General features: G+C 27.3%; 1 protein-coding gene across 1 annotated transcript in view; it reads right to left on the reverse strand.

The window, feature by feature from the left end:
* The window catches only part of LOC111621294 (hemicentin-2-like), a 261,961-nt gene extending 255,213 nt beyond the window's left edge, over positions 1-6,748 (reverse strand). The window contains exon 1 of the mRNA XM_023363380.1: positions 6,592-6,748. Coding sequence (XP_023219148.1) covers positions 6,592-6,661 — 70 coding nt within the window. The 5' untranslated portion in view covers positions 6,662-6,748. The remainder of the gene's footprint in view (positions 1-6,591) is intronic.
* Positions 6,749-22,791: the final 16,043 nt, after the last annotated feature.

Here is a 22,791-nt window from a genome sequence, read left to right on the forward strand (position 1 = left end):
AAATTTAAAATGATGCTATCACTTTTGTTTCTGTCAATTTATATTGGGCTTTTAGTATATTTTATATAGAAAACATTTGCATGTTTTGTGAGATTCTAAAGCATTTTTTTATGTAGAACCTTATTGCATTTTGTGAGTGCTTTTAACACAGGAAATTCAGTGGATTTTTTATGAAAACTTCAATATGAAATACTTGGTATAGTTTCTATAGAAAATTTAGTATATTAAAGTACTGTACGTGCTTCTAGTCCTTTATGTTAATATAGGACTTGTGTATTTGGACTTTCTTTTTTACGTAGGCTTGTTATAACTCACACAAATTAGTATTAACCTATTGTAACTTTAATCCGTTAAGGTAACAGTAAAGGTTATTCTAATACGAAATTTGTGTGGGTTCACTTCCAAGTCCTAGTTAAAAAGAGAATCCAAATACACAAGTCATACTCGATCTTAACTATATTTTTTTACATGAAACTTTAGAATTTATTTCGGTGAAATCTTTAGTAGAATTTCTATCGAGCCTTCATTGCATTATTCTATGCAAACTTTTATATATTTTCTATTAAATCATTGTTGTATCTTTGTCTGGAATCTTGGGTATATTTTATGTAGAACTTTAGTTTATTCGCCTGTAGAAGAACTTCAGTTTGTTTTATATCTTTACTGTATTGTACTTTTTGTTGAGGATTTCTTTTAAAAAACTTATAATATACACTATTCTCTGATTTTTTTACGTTAAAATTTAAAAAATGTAAACAAAATTATGAAATTTCAATTATAATTAATAAAATAGCAGAGAAAATGTGTTAAAGAATGGAAACATAGTAGAGAATTGCACAGGAAAGTAAAGTAAATCTTTCAAAAAAGTAACTGAAAAAAATGAAGAAAACTTCAAAAAATACTCTAAATTAACAAGAAAAGTAAATAAGAATTACAAATCATGAAAAATATAAGAAAACATACCGAAATGTAAAGATTAGCAACAGAAAATTAAGTAAAAACGAAGAAATTAAGATATACAAAATAATGAAAGAGGTGAACAAAAATCAGAAAAATAAATAAGTAAAAAAACGCTTAGATAAAATAAACAAAAAAAAAACGAGAAAGTTTTCATGAAAAAAAGTCAAGAACTGTAGAAACAAATTAAAGAAAAACAAGGCATAAAATAAAGACTATGTAAGCATAATATAAAATGGAGAAAATAAACGTAGAATATAACTAAAATGATAGCATTTACCAGAAAAATTCTGAAAAATATCCCGAAGGAAGTGTACAAATGTAAAAAAAGTAATAATATAAACAATAAAAATAAGACGAAAAGTGGGATTATGTATCGAAGGGAAAAAAATAATGCAAACATTATGAAAAAGAATACAATGAAGTTAAAAAATATATTCATACCTAATAAAAATGGAAATATATTAATAAAAACATATTCTAAACGATTGCACATATTTGTTAGTATTATAATAAACTGTATTATAAAAGATCCTGAGTTACAGAGCTGATGTATAAAATTTTAAAAAATGCTAGTACAAAAACATTATAGTAGTATTTTTATTAAAGTATAAAAATCCTATAATAGTTGTTACTACAGTAATATTTTTAATGTGATATTATAAACAATTATAACTATTGTGTAGTACTGTGTACTATACTTGTACTGTACACTATATAATAATGTACTGTAGTAGTTATATAAGAGCTAATACAGTGCTTATTTACTTATAAGCTATACTTGTGTACTATAAAATACTTAAAGCAATATAGTTATATAGAATAAATATATAGTGAATTTACTAGTATGCTGGCACCACTTTTGTACTGTTACTACAATATAACGTTCGAGAATATAGTAAAATTAATTTAATACACTTACAGTATACTATTATTGTGGTTATAATAATACTTTAGTACAATATTTACACTTTGTAGTATTTGCAGTACATAAATTTCTATAATATAACAGTAAAAAATATGAAAAACAATTAATTAAAACAAGTATTTAGCTATGAGAATAATACTCCTGTTAATATTCTGTATTTAAAGTATAAAAAAATTACATTTAAATTATTATAACATTGAAGAAGCGAGGGAAAAAAAGGGAAGAAAATAAGGAAAAGTGAGTTTTACTGAGAAAGAGAAAGAGAGAGAGAGAGCTTTAAAAAAGATTAAAAATTAAAATAAATAAAATTAAAAGTAGTAAAAATGTTTTCTAAAGTAATATAAACTTCTGTTTTAATAAACTTATTCAATTTAGTAATTAAATATTAAATCTAGAAATAGCATTACTTCCATTCCAAAGGATTATCAGACATATAATAAAAATTGTATGTTCACAAATATTAAATTGCCCACATCCCCTTATAAAAATATATTATAAACAATCTACAAAATAAATTGCTTTTTTTTTCTTTAAAAATGACAAATACATTTCTTTAAAATAATAATATTTCACAAAAAATAAAATTTAATTTAAGTATCGAGTTTTATTAAATTATAAATAAATAAATAAATAAACGAAAATCAAATTATTTTGCATTTTTATTTAATTTATAAACTCATTTTTTAAAGTTAATAATTAAAAAATAATATATTTTTATTTTATTATTATATAAATCGTAAATAAATGTATTAAAAATGATGTAAAAATTCTGATTTTTTTAGTATTTTAATTTTTAAAAATTTAATAACGATCATTTAATTTATATTAAATAAAAATGCTTTATAGTTCCGGCACTTTTAAGTATTATATAGGCCTCTCTATATATATTTTTTTAAATATTATTCTTTCAACATCCTCTTTCATTGAAATTTTAATTATAATAATAATAAAAGAAGTGTATTATCATATGCAATTTTCTTCAGAGATAAATTACTCTACACATTTACAAAAATATACAGATTTATGAGCGTGTTGCACCGTTGTAGATTGCGAAATTTATGAGATATATTGCACGGTTGCAAGGATTCACAAACATCACGCATCCCTACAGACAGAAAGAAGAGATAAATGTAAAAAGAGAAAGAAAATTACAACGATAAAAATCGATTTTATATATATATATATATATATATATTGTAACATTCGATCTTTCTAGTGGTATTTGATTTCAAAAGCAATTCAAAGAATCAAAAGTGTAAGAAGGGGGCGTCAAATCACTAGAAAGTTAACGAACCATACCAACAGTTTGGCACTATTAAGTGAATTTTCCTTCAGCAAAGAGTAACAGCTAATTGAACTTGGGACAAATGTCATGTTATGTAACCATTTGTTGAAAGAAATTACGTTTTCAAACGTTGCAAAAGTTACCCCCTTGTAACTTTTCTACTTAAGGAAAGATTGAATGTAAAAAGTCATCATTGAAACGATTTTTTTCCTTTTTTTTACACGTATAATGATGAAAAAGTGAAGCGAAACAAGGAAGAATCGAGAGAAAACCATAACGTTGTAGCGTGAAAACAATGGTACGAAGAAGAAATTGATAAAAATCAGTAGAAAAAAAAACAACTGCTATTGAAAGTGTTAAAGAGTTAGAAAACTGCTAAATATGATGCTATTCATAACATCATATTTAGCAGTTTGCTGACTCATTAATAATACTAATCTGAATAAAATTACTGTTATTACTCTTTAAAAAGAACATTAAAAAATATGTCGAGAGAAAAAATAAATTAAATTTATTTCTGTAATTTTATAACTGTTCATTTTTAAAATGAAAATAATAATAATAATAAAAAAATAAATTATTGTGTTCATTTTAATAGCACAATATAAAAGAACGTAACGAACATTTTACTTTCTTCAATTGAAACTGACCGAAAAATATTGAGTTTTATTACTAATTATAGTAAGAGAATGCACATAAAACGTGAAGGCTTAATTCTTATTCACGATAAATAAGCAGAAAATACAAAATTTTAGCACTTAGTTACGTTAGAGAAGATGAAAAAAGATAAAAATTTTAGTATTCAGTTACAATAAAGAAGCTGAAACTGACAAAATTTTAGTTGTTAATTACGATAAAGAAATTGAAACAGACAAACTTTATTTGTTAATTACAATAAAGAAGAGAAACAGACAAAATTGTAGTTGTTAATTACGATAAAGAAACGGAAACAGACAAAATTGTAGTCGTTGATTACGATAAAGAAACGGAAACAGACAAAATTTTAAACTCATTTACGTTAAATATTAAAGTACAAAATTTTAATATGCATTTACATTTTAAAAAATGAAATAAAGACAACCTAAAACTATAAAATACAAACTTGAATAAAAATTTTTATTTCTGACCTAAATTAAAGAATGTGAAATAGAAAAAAATTTTAATTATCCAATACAAGAAGACGAATTATATATCCGAGTGAAATGGTAATAATTTAACATTTAAAGTAAAAATGAAGAAACTCAAGAGGACATACGTGAGAAGTTGAAAATAGTCAAAACTATGCGGCCATTATCTAATTCGTGTATGTAATAATGACCTTTTAGGTAGCGGCAGTGTCACAATAACTGTTACTCAGTCAGGAGAAGAGCCTGGTCACTATATCAAACACATGGGGAGGTTGTCCCTCCTGTCAGATTTTGATTAACGCGTGTGGCTTTATGCATCGTAAAGGCGCTTGCCTACCCAATAAAGCCCAACTTTGATGGATGTTATGTTGGACGATTTCTATAACATACCCCCCTTTACTTATACCATATAGCAGTAACAACACGTGTAATAACAGCGCTATATACAGAAATTACATCAATATAGCTACAATTAAAAGAGTATAGAAAACTGTAAAACACGTGACAAACCATCATTTTGTGGAGTAACAATAAGGGATTAGGAGAAGTATAATTAGGATGCTGTGTAGTATTTTAGATAGGGAGAAACACTGTACATATATATATTAGTGTGAAAGCTTTGAGAATTTTTATTACTATAATAGCACGATTGTTCGGGATGCATATATTCATTGTATAAATATTCATTATTCAAATGTAAACATTATAACGTTAGTGACGTCTTAACGACGTGGATGATAAAGTAACATTATTTTTGTTGGCTACTACGTAAAAAATAATCACTGGCACTTTAATTATGTAATAGCACATACCTATACAATGTCTCATTAGTAAAATGCAACCCCCTTGTTAATGTATGCAAAGGACATTATTCGAAAATCTAGTAAAATAATTTATCAGAAAATTAATGAACCATAACAAAACGGTAAACAATCCATCAGAGAAAAATTTTTCTACTGTATTAAAATTGTAGCATATGAAACGAATTATCATGCTAATTAATTAGAAAATTAGAAAAAAAAAATTGAAAAAATAAATATTAATGAAAATTTGCATATCGTTGTATTATTTTTTTTTTCTTTCAAAATATCGCGGTTTATTCGCGCGTTAAAATTTATTCTAATATCAAAATTAGGTAGAAAGTAAGATTAAACATGTCCAAAATTGTCGTTAAAAGTGTCAAAATTTATATTATTAATACAGAAATAATGTATGGCATTAAATAGTTCGTATACAGGAGCTTTACGTTACGTTTTCGAAAGGTTATCCGTGCTACTATACTCATTTATGCCGGATAATCGCGTGCTAATTGTTTAATTAATCAATTCTAATATTCCAATAGTCACGAATAATAGGATTCCAATGTATATATTTATAATAGTATACAATTTTGAAGAGTTATCCGCAATTTATCATTCAATTAAGCCGGATAATAGAGTTCAAGTTTGTTAATTAAGTTAGGTTTGATACTACGATGAATTGGTACGTATAAGAGAATAAATATTAAAATCTATTTCACATTTAAAATAATGCGCGATTTTATTCCGCGCTTCTTAGTTCGATTTCCCCGGATAATCGAGTGTAAATTAGTTAATTAACTTCCCACATATATCAATACATTCCGATATAAAGAGGATCGCGAAGAACGTAACCGATTTTACAAAGGTTATTAACGTTAACTAGCTTACTTATCCCGGATAATCGAGTGCGTTAATCAATTAATCTTCCCTGATACATACCCGAAAGATTAATACATGCAATCGGATGAGCGCGAGAACGGTTGCGAGATTTTGAGGGATAGACGAGCTTGACTCCGCTCAATTAGGCCGGATAATCGAGTATAAATTAGTTAATTACTTAGCCGCAATATTCAATAAGGCATTTGCTTTGTAAGAAGGCACGAAATTTCTTTAAATTTGACACAAGATCTGCGCACAAAATTGCACTTTCTCCCTTGCAATATTGCAAGGGAAGGAAGTGAAGGAAGTACAGTGCTCTTGCCTTAATCATAAACTCTGAAATCCATCAAAATGATAAAGATTTCGGTTATGCGGATACCTTTTTTTTTAAAAAAAAATTATATAATTCACCGTTACGTATTGAAGAAGACCCGAAATGCTTTTAGGGCTTTCACATAAACCCAATATAATCAATAGAAAAGGGTCAAAAACCCCGAGTGTGCACAAAACACTTAGGAAATTTATCCTGTGGCACCCGTGGGACTTTCCGTCATCGATAGGTACAGTGGACAAGTAAAGCGTGTTCAAACTTTCAATCAGCTGATTGAATCTTACCTGCATCGTCCGCAGCTGTCGATAGTCGCATTATCAATATAAGCAGGCCTATAGGTAAGAAACAAGGCATTGTGGTTCACTGTAAAACTCCGCACAGCTAGTCCTTAACGTATAAGCACGACCGTTGCCTTGGCTGTAATGTTACACAGCTTCTGTCCGCTAGCTGCTTCTCTTACAGTTCCACTATACTAGCGCCCTCTACACGTACACACGAAGCGACACCTATATAACTTCGATTGTCGATTGTGGTTTCGTTTCTCGTCATTAAATGTATACAACGTCCTTCTCGTGACGTTGATAATGCCCAAAACTCGCATTTTCCAAAACAATTTAATGCTTTTTTATTGCAGATGAGACTCGGCGTTAACATTTTTTTCTTTTTTTTTTGGAAATGATGTTCCAGTTTTCTAACTGATTTTCCAAAACAATTTAACGTTTTGTGAGGATGAGAGTTGAAAATGATGTTCAAGCTTTCTTTTTTTTTTTAATTTCCATAAATATAAACGTTTTTTGAATGTGAAAGCTGAAAAAATAAATAGAAAAACCTACTTTTAGTTCCTATCTTCGGAAAATTTTAACGTTTCTGAAAATAAAACTGAAAATAAATAAAATTTAGAAAATAATATTCTTAAGAATTTTAAAGGAAAAATGTGTTTAACAGTTTTTAAAAAACGTTTTTATTTTTTTGTGAAGAAGAAAATGAAGATTTTGAACATGAAAAATGAAAAGAAGGGTAGAAAAAATGTCAACGTTTTTTTCTTCTTCTTATCAATAAATTTAATCAAAATTTATTATGCAATTTTCATTTTTATTCATTATTATTGTCAGCTTTACTGATGTAACGTTATTATATTTAAAATTGTTGCTTTGTCGTGAATTTTTTATAAATATAATGTATGTAAATATGTTAAAACTATAGGAGATATAAAAGTAAAACTATTAAAACTACATGCTGTTCTTCCCTTAAGAATTTCGTTTTATGTTATTATATCTCATAAAGCTTTATACGTAATATATGCCGTAAAATTTTATGTACTTATTTAAAGCTGCGCGTTATATACAAGTTGCTATACGTTTAAAATTGTTCTGATAGACGTAATTACGAATTATATTCAATAAATCGTTCAATATTAGTCACTTAACTTGTTAAATTTCAAGGATTTTGTACTACACATATGTAAATGCTTCGTAGCTTTGAGGCACAGTTGCACCTCTTACAGTTGAGGTATGCTCGGAATACCAAAATTTTAAGGCAATTGAGTGATTGTTTAGTAAAAAAACTTCAACAATTAACACTTTACAAATAGAACCTTCCTTTATAATTTATTTACGCAAGGATGCTTACATTAGTGAGGTTATTACAATGCTTCACTGCTAGTAAATACGAGACACTATAATGTATATTAAGCAAAATATTGAGAGATATTGCACTTGAAATTTATGAAGTGTATACAAATATTTAAAATTGTAATAAGAACAAAGAAAATTTCTGCTATACACCTCTATAGAATTATATTAAGGTTCTACAAAACACACATTTACAGCCAAGTGATATATTTAAACTACCTAAAACTAATCCAAACCATACACCTAACTTGTTTAGAAGTATAGAATGATGCACATAGATCTTAATTTTATAAAATTTATCATCAAAAATTTTCATGCAGATTAAACCAGATTAATAACATTACGTCGTTTATCAACATAGTGTAGTGTGTATAAGAGCAATAAGCATGATTTGTATGAACAACGAGATCGTGCCGAGTGTACATATCTATATATTTAAAACACTAATGTTCTTGCGGTTTGATCCAGACAGTTTATAAAATATTACTACATACGTCTATATTTTTCAACTAACCAAAAAGTTTTATCGTGACACGTGAAGCTACACTTTTGAGATTCCTCATAAAGATCGCGTGGAAGCTCCTATCTGACGTAAACACGCAACTACAGTATAAACAATGTCAATACAGCTTAATATCCGTTAATTGCTGGCACTAAATGCTCTCTCTGTAAATAAAAATGGGAGGTGATATCAAAAATTGCTACATATTTACTAAAGTATTAATAATATAACGTGTATATCATACTTATAACGCTGTACTTTCTTATATATCTCTGTAAAAATCATTAGTCGTAAATTACAGGACATACAAGTAGTGTTTTTTTATAGTTAAGCAGGGGATAGTTTGATTTATGTGTCAATTAATTTAATTTATATAGTTTTAGCTAGAATTGTAATATTGTTTTAACAGGATTTAGATCTGTAAAACGTAAAAATAACTACGATATTCGTGCTTGGTTGATGTTGGGTGTGTGTGTTTGTATGTATGTGTGTGTGCGAGTGACTCCATTTTTAATGCTGTAAACGAGTTTAAAATTATCAACGTAAATAGTTGAATTCAACTGTTTTTTTTACATCTGAAGTAATGATCTGAAGAAGTCAGTAGTGGAGAAGATTAAATGTTTTGATATCTTCACTATAAAGTGTTACTTTCTACAGACATCACTAGACGAATATTTAGTCTAGTAAGATACATAATTAGACTAGTAAGATAATTAAAGAAGTCTGGTCTAACTAGACTAGAAGTCTCAGTAGCTAGACCCATTAGACTATTCTATATTAATACACTCATTATCAATATCTCAATAAACCGGACTTTCTAAACTCATTAGACTAATTAAAATTATATTATTAATCTAATTATACTTGCTAAATTCATTAAACTAAACTAAATTATTTTACTAAACTCACTAAACCATGCCTACCAAGATATTTCACTAGACAATATAGGCTTATCTCAAAAATGACCATCGAAATTTGTAGATATTTGTAGATTATTATCTTTAATCAAATCTATGATTAATTTTTAATATTTAACCTTATAATTTCAATAATTATTTACCATTTTAATTACTTCTACAAGCGTAATTTATAGATGCTTATATTAACGTTAATATCTCTTTGTTTACAACTATAAAATTCGTGGAATTGCTTCTTATTTCCATATTTGGGTAGTAAGATATTTTGGAATTTGGTTTTTTGTATCGTTTCAGAGGTATTTCTACAGTATGTTTAGCTTTCTTTGTGTATATATCAGGGTTCTCCCTCTTTCTATAACAGAAAGAATCGACTTCTTCGTAAATGACAGAATGGTGATGTCTAAGAACCTCTCTTTATGTTTACTTCTAGGCATAGATTTCCAATGGGAAACATGAAAAAAAAAATCAAACATGGAGTGACACATTTAATAAATATGTATATAAAACTACACAAACTTGTAATATTTTATAAGCTAAGTTACAATATTTAATTTATATTTTCACATTTTCTTGATATAATTACTGAAAAATATTTTCAATAGAGATTAAGCACAACAGCTGATGACAGTTCGATAGATGTTCCATCAATGTCAAAGGATATGAATGGGGGCAATAACAAAGATCTAGCAAGTCCCCTAGTGTTGTGAGTTACAGGAAGACAGGAGGATGGTTACGTTTTCAAAATGGCTGAGCTTACATAATACAAATTATCCCTTATTTGACATTATGAAAATTAAGTTTGTGTGGTTTTGACGCGCCATAAATAATACAACAATTCTTATAAAGAATATACAACAACAATAATACATTCCAATAATACAACAATTCTTATAAAGAAAATATGTGCCAAAAAGTTTTGTCAACTACACCGGTTCATTGAACTAGAAATAAATCATATAGAAGAAAAAAACAGTAATAACTATCATGGGTATGGTTTTCATCATCTAAGAAAAGTCTAAGAAACAGGAAAAAATAAAGTTTTATGAGATAAAAGCAACGATATACGATATAAAATAATTTCTCTACATGCACATTTATACAATTAGCATTAATTTTTTTCACTTTAGCGTGTAAAATTCAACGTAAATGTTTGTGAATCTTGAACTCTGATTCTTGAAAAGTCTGCTATAAAAACTTTTTACAAAAATATCTTGAAAATTAGCTTATAAAATGCTAAATAAAGGACATTCTAGTATTAAAAACTTGAAAATTCTTAATACTTTTTTTTATTTTTACAAATGATGTGAGATACAAAAAGTACCATAGAATTTCTAGGACACATTTTTCTAATATCTTTGTTACTCCAGAATAAGAATGGTACTGTACCATGGAATTTCTAGTATACGTTTCTAGAATACCTTCCCTACTCCAGTATAAGGATCCTAGTCTAGAAACTTTATAACCGTTTTATAGAACACTTTTCCTACTCTAGAATCTTAGAATAATAATTTTGTATTAAAAAATCTAAATTTTAAACTACTTTCATAATAAAAAACACAATAGAGATTTTTCTTAATTTATATAAGAATTATAATTACTAGCAGCAGAAAAATTTAATTTATAAAGAAAAACATGTCTAGTAACATTTTACATGAGTACAACACAAAGAGAAAATTTATAACATGACAAAATCATGAGAAATTAACTCATAGGAGTCAAAAGATGATGATATTTATGTATGACTTTTATTGTTTACAATCCAGACATGATATGTTGCAAGTGAAAGCTATTAATGAAGGATGAATTATGTAGATTGTTAAGACATGAATTAACCATGTGTTTGTTAGCAATGTCGTATGTTTTCATTCATTCATTGTCATGTAGTAACGTTTATACAACAGTATAAATGTTGGAAACAAATATTTATGACTAGGTGAAGCATATTTTATAAAGTACAATAGGGTAAAGTTTTTCTTATTTTTTAAAAAAATTACTTCGCATATAAAAATAATTTTTTAGCTTAAATATTATTTACTGATTCTCTTATATTTATTTTATAAGTTTTTAAATATATTTAAGTATAATTTCTGCTATAAAAGCATATTTTTGCATCACGTTCCGCTCCTCTTCTTTCGTCATCTAACAGCAAAATAATTTTTTTCTCTCTTGTTTTTATCGTTATTTTCACTAATTTTAACTGTAAAATAATTAAATTATTCATATTTTAACTAATTAATTTAATTATTACGGATGTTTTAATATAATTCTGTATACTAAAAGCTCCTTAAGAGCTCGTAGCTTTAGTGCCGCGCGCGACGTCGCGTAGCTTCGCTTAGCCATAAAAACGTTGTCCAGCTTATTACAAATCTACAAACAAACATAAACGTTTGTAGATTAATGCATTCTAATATGTACTCAATTATACAATATGTAAAATAAATAGCTCTGAATTAAATAATTAGTAAAATATTAACATAAAGCGAGACGGACAGACGGGAAGTTACGATGATTTAAAAAATAATAATAATAGTAAAGAATTAATTGGAATTTTAATTAGTAAAACGTTGTAATTAAAATGAATCAAAGTTCCTGATATCTATATTAAATGACAATGTTATAATAGATTTTGGTATAATTATGCTGTACTTCATGCTTGTGTAGTTGTTTCATCTGTGCTATTTGGTAATATACTGTTTATGTTACGTAGAGGAAGGCAATTAAATACTCGTACCAATTTCAAGTGGTTAATTACAATATGTTACGAAAGATTTTTTCATTTTTTTACCAAAAAATTTATTATTAAAATGTTGTTACTTTAAGTTTACAAAAAAGTTTATTAATTGCTATTGTTATTTACTTATTTTTTTCTTTTTTTGTAAGTGTACTGTTTGTAATTATCATCAACGTTTTTTCAAGGTATATTCGTTTGTTTAAGAACTCTTTGGATATTTGTCAATAGTTTTTGATGATATATTGTTTTTATGAAGTTATTTGAAATTTGTCAACGTTTTTAATGGTATCATCGACATTTTAATTATAGCCTTCGTGAATTTACGTTTCGACGAAATGATCATTTCTTCCAGACACCATATTTTGCAAATTTATCAATTCTTATCACAATATCGTCTTTTTAAGCATATTATTTAAGAATGTTTCAACGTTGTTGACAATATCATCATTTTTTTCAATTATAGACTTTATAAATTTGTCAACATTTTTGAAGTTATCATCATCTTTATAACCGTAATTGTAAATATCGTAAACATTTTTGGTAATTATCATGATCTTTGTAAATATAGTTAACGTTTACGGTAATTATCATCACGTTTTTAAGCACGACCTTTGTAAATATCGCCAACAACTTTTAAATGTCATCATTAATACTTTGCAACAATTACCATCAATTATTATTTATAACCTTCCAAATACTATAATTATCTTATCATCGAACATTTCTTCTATAATTACTTAAAGTACACTTTAATATTTTAGTACTAAACTTGAATTACTAACACAATAGTAAGTTTGATTTTTTTCGAATATGTTACTATAATAATAAAGTACTACTTAAGTATGAATTATATATTACAGCTGTTATCGATTTATACTTCACAAGACATTTATAACTTTATAATGTATATGCAGTAAATAATATTGTTATAATTAAGTTATAGGTGAGAAAATTATGTAAGCCGTAATGGATATCTTTACGTCATAATAATGTTGTAACAAACAACTACAACAGTTATAGAGCAAACAACAAAGTACTAAGTAATAATGATGTTGACAACTAGCGTTAAATTTTAAACATTAAACAAACGTTAAATGTTTAATGTTTTGCCATGGAACACGTCATTAATTTATCAAATCACGTCGAAGGATTTTGTTTTGTGTGTATGATTTAAGACGTAAATAAAGGACTTTCGTCATAATTGAATGCTACAAAATTCAGTGAAATTGGATAGAAGTCAAAATTTAAATAAATTAAATCAAAATTTCATCGATTTTTTCCAATTGAATTTTGTCCATAAAACACTCCAAAACGATTCAAACATCTACTCAATCATTCTTTGTTATAAATTACACCAAGAAAACGTTCAATCATAAAAACTACTTAACGACAATAAGAAAATACAGTGAAAGATTGTTAATGTAGTAGCATTAACAAGTAAGAAAATTGTAAAAAGTATTTTATACGTAAAACCTGTAAAGAACAGACACTGTGAAAACGGCCGTTGTTCGAATGTGGCCGTAGTTTGGAGGTTGTTTTGTATGCAGTTTTGCTCTTGAAGAAACGTTTCTAAAAGTATGGCTGACGTTCACAGGTGATCGTTGTTAGGAAGTGACCATTATTGGAGGTATAGGATTGTAAGGAATTATCATCTACCGAAATTCTCCTCACTATTTCAGAATCAGCCATATATAGAAGGAATCTTTATGAAAGGACATGTCTAACACATGAAAAACTAATTGTTTCTGTAACAGCAAATAACAGATAAGAAAAATCATAAAAGAAAACTGTAAAGAAAGGAAATTAAGTGAATTTACAAAAGAGATATCATTAAGAGACGATGTCTTTACAGACATAAATTTCTAAAATGCCGGAAATTGTTACGTGAATTCCTAAGAGTAAAAGTATTTAAATATTATAACAACTTGTTTAGAATAATGGCGTATAACTATTAAATACTCTTGCATAGTTTGAGTTGAATTTTGTAACATAACGACCCATCTGATTGCATGGGTTGATGAATTGGCAATTAGTAATACGGTCAAACCCGTGAACGACTGTCACTGACGGGGAGCGTAAAAAATGGCCGTTGTCGAGAGGGTTGTTTTGTATCCATTTCAGAAGGAAAAGTTCCTGAAAATATGGGAGATGGCCGTTCTTGGAAGGTTGTGTTGTATGCATTTAAAAAAGAAACGTTCCTGAAAGATGGTCGCCGCTTAGAGATGGCCGTTATTCAGAGGTTCGACTGTAGATTAATAAAATTAACTTAATATTTATTCTACTATTTTAACTTCACTTAACTCTCTTGTTAAATATATTTATAAATTAGTTGTTTATTATTCTTAAACATATTTATGCTGCTATAGCAATATATTTTTATTAAGTTAAGTTATAAATTAATTAATTTTTGCGTTTAAAAACGTTCGAGTTTTAAGTTTTAATAATGTAAAAGTAATAAAACTTGTTTCGTTTTAAGAAATAATGTTTTAATTTTTAAATAATAATTCTTTAACGTTTTTTAAACATTTTACTTATGCCGATATAGTAGTAAATCATAAAAGATTTATATTATTTCGGTGATTATAAATGTTACTATAGTAATATTGCATTTTTCTAACAGACACTATTAAATTTCCTACTCTACATGTTACTCTAGCAGTATATAGTACTCTAACAGTATTAATTTTGACAGCAAAATCTCCTTAAATGCCGTTATAATAATATTTCTAAAATATAATAGTAATTTTTATTTTAAATTATATTACCCTGACAGTAGGGGAGATCGGGGCAAGATCGGCATGTTAAGCTTTACTTAAATTTTGTGTAATAAATACTGCTGTAAACTGAAAAAAAAGCTTTGCATATTGTCTATTGGAATGTTACCTTACTATAGAACTGGTTAAAATCAGTTTGGAAATAAAAATAATTAAAATAATTACAACTTTACAAGAAGAGAGAAATTGACGAAGTTGCCCCGGGTATAGGGGCAAGATCGGCAACTTCTCTCTTTTTGTAAAGTTGTAATTATTTTAATTATTTTTATTAAAGTTGCCCCTGGTATAGGGGCAACAGTAATGGGGCAAGATAGGCACGTATATAAAATTATGTTATTAACAATGTATAAGTTGGAATTCACTATTAAAACAAAGAAATACAAATCCAACACCCATTTAATATTATTACAACGAAATGCAAGTTCAAAGACATATATACATGAATAACAAATGCAAACATGTTTTCATTTATCATCTGTTTGATTTTTATCCTTTGCTTCTAATGTGGCTTTATGTTGCCGATCTTACCCCGCTAGTCATGATTTCGAAACATTAAGTACAACCCTGAGAACAGAATGCCAAGCCACGATCTGGCCACGTGAATAAGTTGAAGTTACATCCTTCTAACAGGAAAAGTAACTTTCGTTATCATGGAATTATAACAAAACCTGCCAATTCAATATAAATGGAAAAAAAATATTATATGGAATTGAACGAAAATGAAAATTTGCTTGATAATTCAACTACGCTTGTTGGAGAACAATAAAAACACTACACTCAACAAGCCACCAATAAAACTCAACTGCCTAACCTATAACCAAAGTCTCCTTTTAATTTGTTTTTAAAAAAAAGCGCTTGACAAACTTGCCCCGCATGCCGAAGTTGCCCCGGTCTCCCCTATACATTTACGAAAAATCCAACAGTACTTTTCTTAGATCATCATTTTATTTTGAAATGTTACTGAAGTATTATTTAGTACTGTAGTATTACCAATTAGAGTTATACTATATCACGATTAACATTATCATGGATCTTATAAAATTATCTTTATTCCTCGTACTTTTTGTTACTGTAATAGCACAATATTTACAACAATTTTATTCATAAAAAGTTTTAAAAAATTAAAAGTTTTAAGTGTTTTAGTTAGAAAATAATACTATTTAACATAATTATGTATGTTACTACAGTAATAATATAGTAATTTTATAATTTTAGCTATGTTATTAATACTGTATAAGCAATAAAATTATCTTAAGGAGAAAATTGTTAACTGTTTTAGTCTGTCTTTAATGCTTTACTTATGCTGATAGAGTAGTAAAAGCTGTAAAGTATTTATATTTAGATGATTAGGAACAGTACTATGGAAGTACTAAGTAATAGTCAGTTGTATATGGTAAGAAGTAATAAACTCTAGCAGTATATAATACCGTGATAACACTGTTTTTAAAGTTTCATTAACCGTAGTTAGTATTAATTAAGAAGTGATAGTAACATAAAAACAATATAAATAATGATAAATAATATCGAATATTCTGAAATATATTACTATATTAACATTTAATAAAACACTTGAGTACTAAATGCTACTATATTAGTAGTATTTAGTAGACCATTAAATAATCCTGCATTTCAGAAAAAAAATGTCCTGAAAAAAATATTGTCGCTTAGAAGCTTACTAAATACTACTATAATATTTAGCACTACTAAAATATCATTTAGAAAAGTCATCTAAATTATGTAAAGTACTATTAAATTATCTACTCTTTATTTACTAATATTTATACTATAGTAGTAATAAGTATTAAGTCTTTTTTATGTTTGTTATTGAAGTAGCATCGTACTTATAATACTTTTATTTATGAAAACGAAAAGAAACTAAAGTTTGCTATTTAGAAAATAAGTCAAACGGATTTACATGATCACAATTGCTAGTATTTTAGTGCTGTGGTAGCCTTATAAATTAAATATGACTGCTATTTTACAACATTAAAAAATTAAAACACGTAGTTTTTGAAAGTTTTAATGTTGTAAAAGTAATAAAATAATATCGATTTTGAGAATTCTTTTAAAAAATATTAATAAATGTTTAATGTGTCTTTAACGTGTCACTAATGCTGATAGAGGAGTAAAAATTGTTTTGTATTTTAAAATATTTTTTGGAAAATATTTAGATAATTTAAAATGTTCCTACAGTAACATAATTCGAAAAAATGCAATATTGTGTTTTGTAAGGCAGGTCGAAGCTTTAAATGCTACTCTAGTAGTACAAAGAACTAAGCACTACACTAGGTATTAGCAGTACAAAGCACTACACTAGATATTATCGTACATAGTACTAAGAACTACACTAGATATTTAGCAGTACAGTCGACTCCTTATAACACTGTTGATAACGTGAGCCGTTCACACCCCAGCACGCGTATTTGTAAAATCTAAGTGACTCGTACAACATGGAATTCATATAAAACGGAATAATCAACAGTGTTATAGGGGGTCGACTGTACCAAGCACTAATTAGTACTACTAGTACCATTGTACTAAGTAACATATTATGTAATATGAAGTAATGAGTAAAAGTAGAGTAGCACTAAAATTGATTCTACTAAAGTAACATTTGCTACTCTAGTAGTATTAATTTTTATTAACTTTTAATTCTAATCTAGTACTAAGAAGACAATACAAAGTTACTCAGTACTGACATAGTAGTACAAAACATTATGCAATATTTATCAACTTTTAATGTTATTCCCAAGTACTAGAGTAACATTAAGAGTTAATAAAAGTTAATACTACTAGAGTAACAAATGTCACTACAATAGTATTACTCTACGCTATTATTCTTTCTAATTATTACTCCAGTAGCAGTATTTTTTGGAATTATTCATAAGAAAAATACTACAATAACAAATGTTATTGTAGTAGTATCAATGTAGTAGTAGTAGTAGTAGTAGTAGTATGATTAATTTAAATTTTCAGAAAATATTTTGATATTGTTAAAATATTACCTTAGACGCATAAGTTAATAATTTAATACTTTCCTTGTTTAAATGCTACTGTAACAATACTGTTACTATAGTAACATATAATAGATTTTAAATGTTCCTATAGTAGCACAATATACTCTTAAAACAATATTACAGCAGATAATTCATGCTTCTAAATGCCTACATGTTACTATATTAGCATTCACCACCTTCTTCAATGTAAAAGTATATTCATCTTTATGCAGTATTAAATATTCCTACAGCGATATTATTTAATATTTTAATGCTTAAAATATATAATTAATTGTTTAAGACATTTATAAAGCCATACTAATGCTATTATAACAGCAAAGATGGCTTTAAAAATTAAAATTTAACGATTTAATAACTGAATAAACAGCAATTAACGTTATTAAATATAAGAGAGGAATAAATTGTAATTAATTATTTAACACATTTAATAAAGGTTTAAATGCTATTATAATAACAGCAGATTTATATAATGAATAAAATATAGAATGGAATTTAATTATAATTAATTAATAGATTTATTATAATTGTAGATAGTAGGTTTACATGCTCATAAATATTACTACAGTAGTACTTTTATACTTTAATTTGGCTGTAATTAAGCTTCCTACAGAAGTATAATACAACCAAACCTGTGAACAACGGACACTAATGGAAACAAAACACAAAATTGTCTGTTCTTTGGAGGTTATTTTGTATGCACTTCAAAAAGAAACCGTCCTAAGATGCCTACCTCTATACGGCGGTCATGTTTAGAAACGTTTAGAGATGGCCTTTATTGCAGGTTGACATATATAATAGCATTACTTTTTAATTATGTATGTACTGTACTTAAATAGCATTATATAAGGTAGGTAGTTTCTGTAAAAACATAGTTATTGGGCTGCAATTTTCAAATTGCAATTCTTTCCCACTGTCGTCCGTCTGTTTGTTCGTCCGTCTGTCCTTCGTTAATCTCTAGAATGGAATTAGAAAGATGAAAATCGAGACCAAATATGGAAATATTGTTCACGTGCCTTAACAGTACAGGTTAATTATGAAAAATTAACAGTAATTAACACTACAGAAGCATTATTATAGTAGCAAGTGAGTAAAATTGATTTAAACCAATCAATATACTTTTTAAAGTACTTATTAAGGATATAATTTGTTCAGAAAACATTTTTAAAACTACAAAATTGTTTTTTTTTTCTTTTTTAAAGAGTAAAATCGATAAATAAAAATTTTTGGAGTATAATTAAATTCATTTTTCAATCGAAAAATACTTAATGGAAAATTTGTCATTTTTAAAAAATAAAATAAAAAATTTTTAAAAATGACAAAAATTGTCCAAATGCATCATTTGAAACTTAAAAATTTTCTTTAATATTTCAAAATAATTTTTGCTTAAATAATACTTTTTTGCTTTTTTTAAAAAAATGCAAATAAAATAATAAAGAGTATTGCAAAGAATTGAAAAATTCTTTTTACCTGAGTTAAGTTGCTTGATGTAATTTATCATTGAATAAAAAGAAAAGTAAGGAGAAAGTTTAAGGTAAAAATAGGGATAAAAAATGGATAAAAAAGGGAAATTGTTGACCCAAATAGTATCGAAAGTGATTTCACTACTTTTTTTTAAATATGTTTCTTCGAAGTGTATATTTTTAAATCATCATAAAAAATAATAGAAAAAAAAACAGAAACTGTTAGAATAAAAAAAAAGGAAATAAAAATTGCAGCTTCTGTTTATGTATTTTTTTTGCGATTTTTTAAAGTATTTAGGTACATTTATTTGGTGGTTTCTGCTATAAAATATGGAAAATGTTATACTCGAAAGTGGTAAATTGTTGTATTTCTGTAAACTGGTGTAAAATGTGGTAAATTGTTGTAAATTTCGGTTGTGAATCCTTATTTATTACTGTATACTATAATACTATTGTATATACTATACAGTACAGTGTTTATGCAGATATTATACAGGTATATAGGCCTACAGAATAGGATAGGGGAAAGTTACTAGTCATTCAAAAATCGCTATAATTTTTTCTAATTTCAAACTGAAGACGATGAAAGTTATTTGATGTGTACCTTATTAAATGTCAATATTGATTCATACCTTAAAATTCAATGTATATACTGGAAACATCCACCAACAATACGTTTACTTCAGATCGTGATGTAAATGGATGGCCACTTCTCTGTGAATCTGATCTGTGGTTATCTTTTAACTTCGAATGACAATTCTTGATTTTTTTCCAGTCAGATTGTGGCATGATGTTCCTTTATCGTACGTCATTGTCTCTACACAGCACTCACTGATTTCCATACTTCGTAGCATACAGCAATCTACTGGCGCTCTTAAACAGACGAGCGGTTGACCATCTTTTGTGCCACTGCACGTGCAGCCTATTTTGATCAGTAATCACATAATATATGAGAAATTATAAAAGGCCATTGATTAGTGTGCATGACTTCTAAATTCCATTAAGATTGCATTAATAATAAAGAAAATTATTGTGATCTCACAATGCCTAGTTATTTCATACCCACAATGTAACATGTACGATACATATAACTTTTATTGTACAGTTATATTTTTCACTATAATTCTGATAAAAATAGTTTTAAAACTGTAAAAGTACTTTTACCAAGATTTAAAAATGGCTTAAATACAGTAAGATGTCATAGAAAACATAATAAAACTGTATATTTTACAAAAAACAATACTGTATATTCATGATTTGTGTGTACACAGCATAATATATGCGTATATAAGTACACTTACTATCATTTAAGTATTGTATGCTACTTAAACCGTAAAGCATCCTAAAACAAATTATAATATTTTATCATAAACAGTTTCATAAAAATATCCTTATAAATATGTTAAATATTTTATTTTCGAAACGATAAAGTTTAAATAAAGTTTTATAGAAGTATACGGCCGTCACGTGATACGAGGATCCTCCAGAGGAAAAACATTTACCTCAACAATAAACGACCAATTTACTTCAGCTAATATATAAAGACAGCAAGGGGATAAAGTTCGGATTCGGAGGCGATGAATTAAAGAGTAGCCACATAGTTCCATCCATCAAGGCTAAAAACCAATGAGACAGTATCGGTCTCGGGAGAGACTCTTGTCAGAAATTAAACCAACACAGCGATAGCAATCGCACGCTTTTCTTATCTTTGTACTGCCCTTATCCCACTTTTCGTGCATCCTCTTCCATTCCATACATTTAAGTAAAGTCAGAACATCCAAAAAAGTTATATGTGTGCCTTGAGAAGCGATAAATATTCTGTACTCTCTTCTAAAATCGCAGCCATTTTTAACATAGTTAAGTGTATTTTTAGCTCTTTGATTCTATGTACTTAAAGCATTAAAGTAATTCAGGTGATTGATGTGATATAATATGTCTGTGATTAGTAGAAAATTAAATTATTTCAATGTATGTGGTGACGTTTTAAAAGAGTTCATATTATGTAGAAATAAAATAAGGCATTCGATATAACACATATTTGAAAGAAGTAACAGGAATAGTCTAAAGTAATTGGCGAAGATGCAAAGATTTCAATCAGTTCAAGTGAATAGCAGATATCTGAAGCAGTTCAGCATGAACAGCAGACATACGAAGCAAGTGCAAAGTGAATAGCAGACATATGAAGGCGTTCAGCATAAACAGCAACGATATAAAGCAATTCAGAGTGAATAGAAATGACATATAACAGTTCAAAGTAAACAGCAACGACACGAAGCAGTTGAAAATGAATAGCAGCAACCTGAAGCAGCCTAAAATAAACAAACAGCAACAAATGAATTGCAGCTACTCATGATTACAATTGCTGAACAGTAACAATTTGAAGCAGTTTCAAATGAGTATGAGAAACTTGAAGCACAGTTTAAAGTACATAAATTTATCTGATTCTACAGCACAAAAATCTTTATTTAATTATAAAGTGTTCATATGACATATGACCTAATAATAAAATAAAAGAAATTAATAAGTTTACAAAGTTAATAAAATTTAATTACAGTAAACAAACGCAAAAGTTCTTTCTAGAATAATAAATGAATTTTTCTAGAAAAACACAATTAGTATCTTGTTTTATAGTAAATTTTATTCGCTGATAAATATAAAAATTACATAAAATAAACTTCTTATGATTAATTTACTTTAATTAAAAATTTTATATACGGTCAAACCCGTGAACGACTGTCACTGACGGGGAGCGTAAAAAATGGCCGTTGTCGAGAGGGTTGTTTTGTATCCATTTCAGAAGGAAAAGTTCCTGAAAATATGGGAGATGGCCGTTCTTGGAAGGTTGTGTTGTATGCATTTAAAAAAGAAACGTTCCTGAAAGATGGTCGCCGCTTAGAGATGGCCGTTATTCAGAGGTTCGACTGTAGATTAATAAAATTAACTTAATATTTATTCTACTATTTTAACTTCACTTAACTCTCTTGTTAAATATATTTATAAATTAGTTGTTTATTATTCTTAAACATATTTATGCTGCTATAGCAATATATTTTTATTAAGTTAAGTTATAAATTAATTAATTTTTGCGTTTAAAANAACTTTAACATATCAATTATTTCATACGATTATTCTATTTTACGCCTTCTTTACATGTTCATAAATGTAGGCCTATAATACGTACATGTAAAAATGAATGAATAATATGAATGAGACTTTACACTTTATATATATGTAAAGGTGTATGATATGTAGATTTAAAGGTACACCTTTACTTATAAAAGAGTATATATGTATGTGTATGGCATACATATGATGTATATATACATAATATAAATAAAATAAGTCATTAAAGTATCCGAACACTTTTAGGTGTGTAAGTATACACCTTATAACCGTACACAATACCTTAATGGGTGTGTACCTTACATAGCATACCTTAATGTATGTAAAGA

The sequence above is a fragment of the Centruroides sculpturatus genome, unplaced genomic scaffold (genome assembly GCF_000671375.1).
Source record: "Centruroides sculpturatus isolate CEXI.00-Female unplaced genomic scaffold, Cexi_2.0 scaffold86, whole genome shotgun sequence".
Taxonomy (NCBI): domain Eukaryota; kingdom Metazoa; phylum Arthropoda; class Arachnida; order Scorpiones; family Buthidae; genus Centruroides; species Centruroides sculpturatus.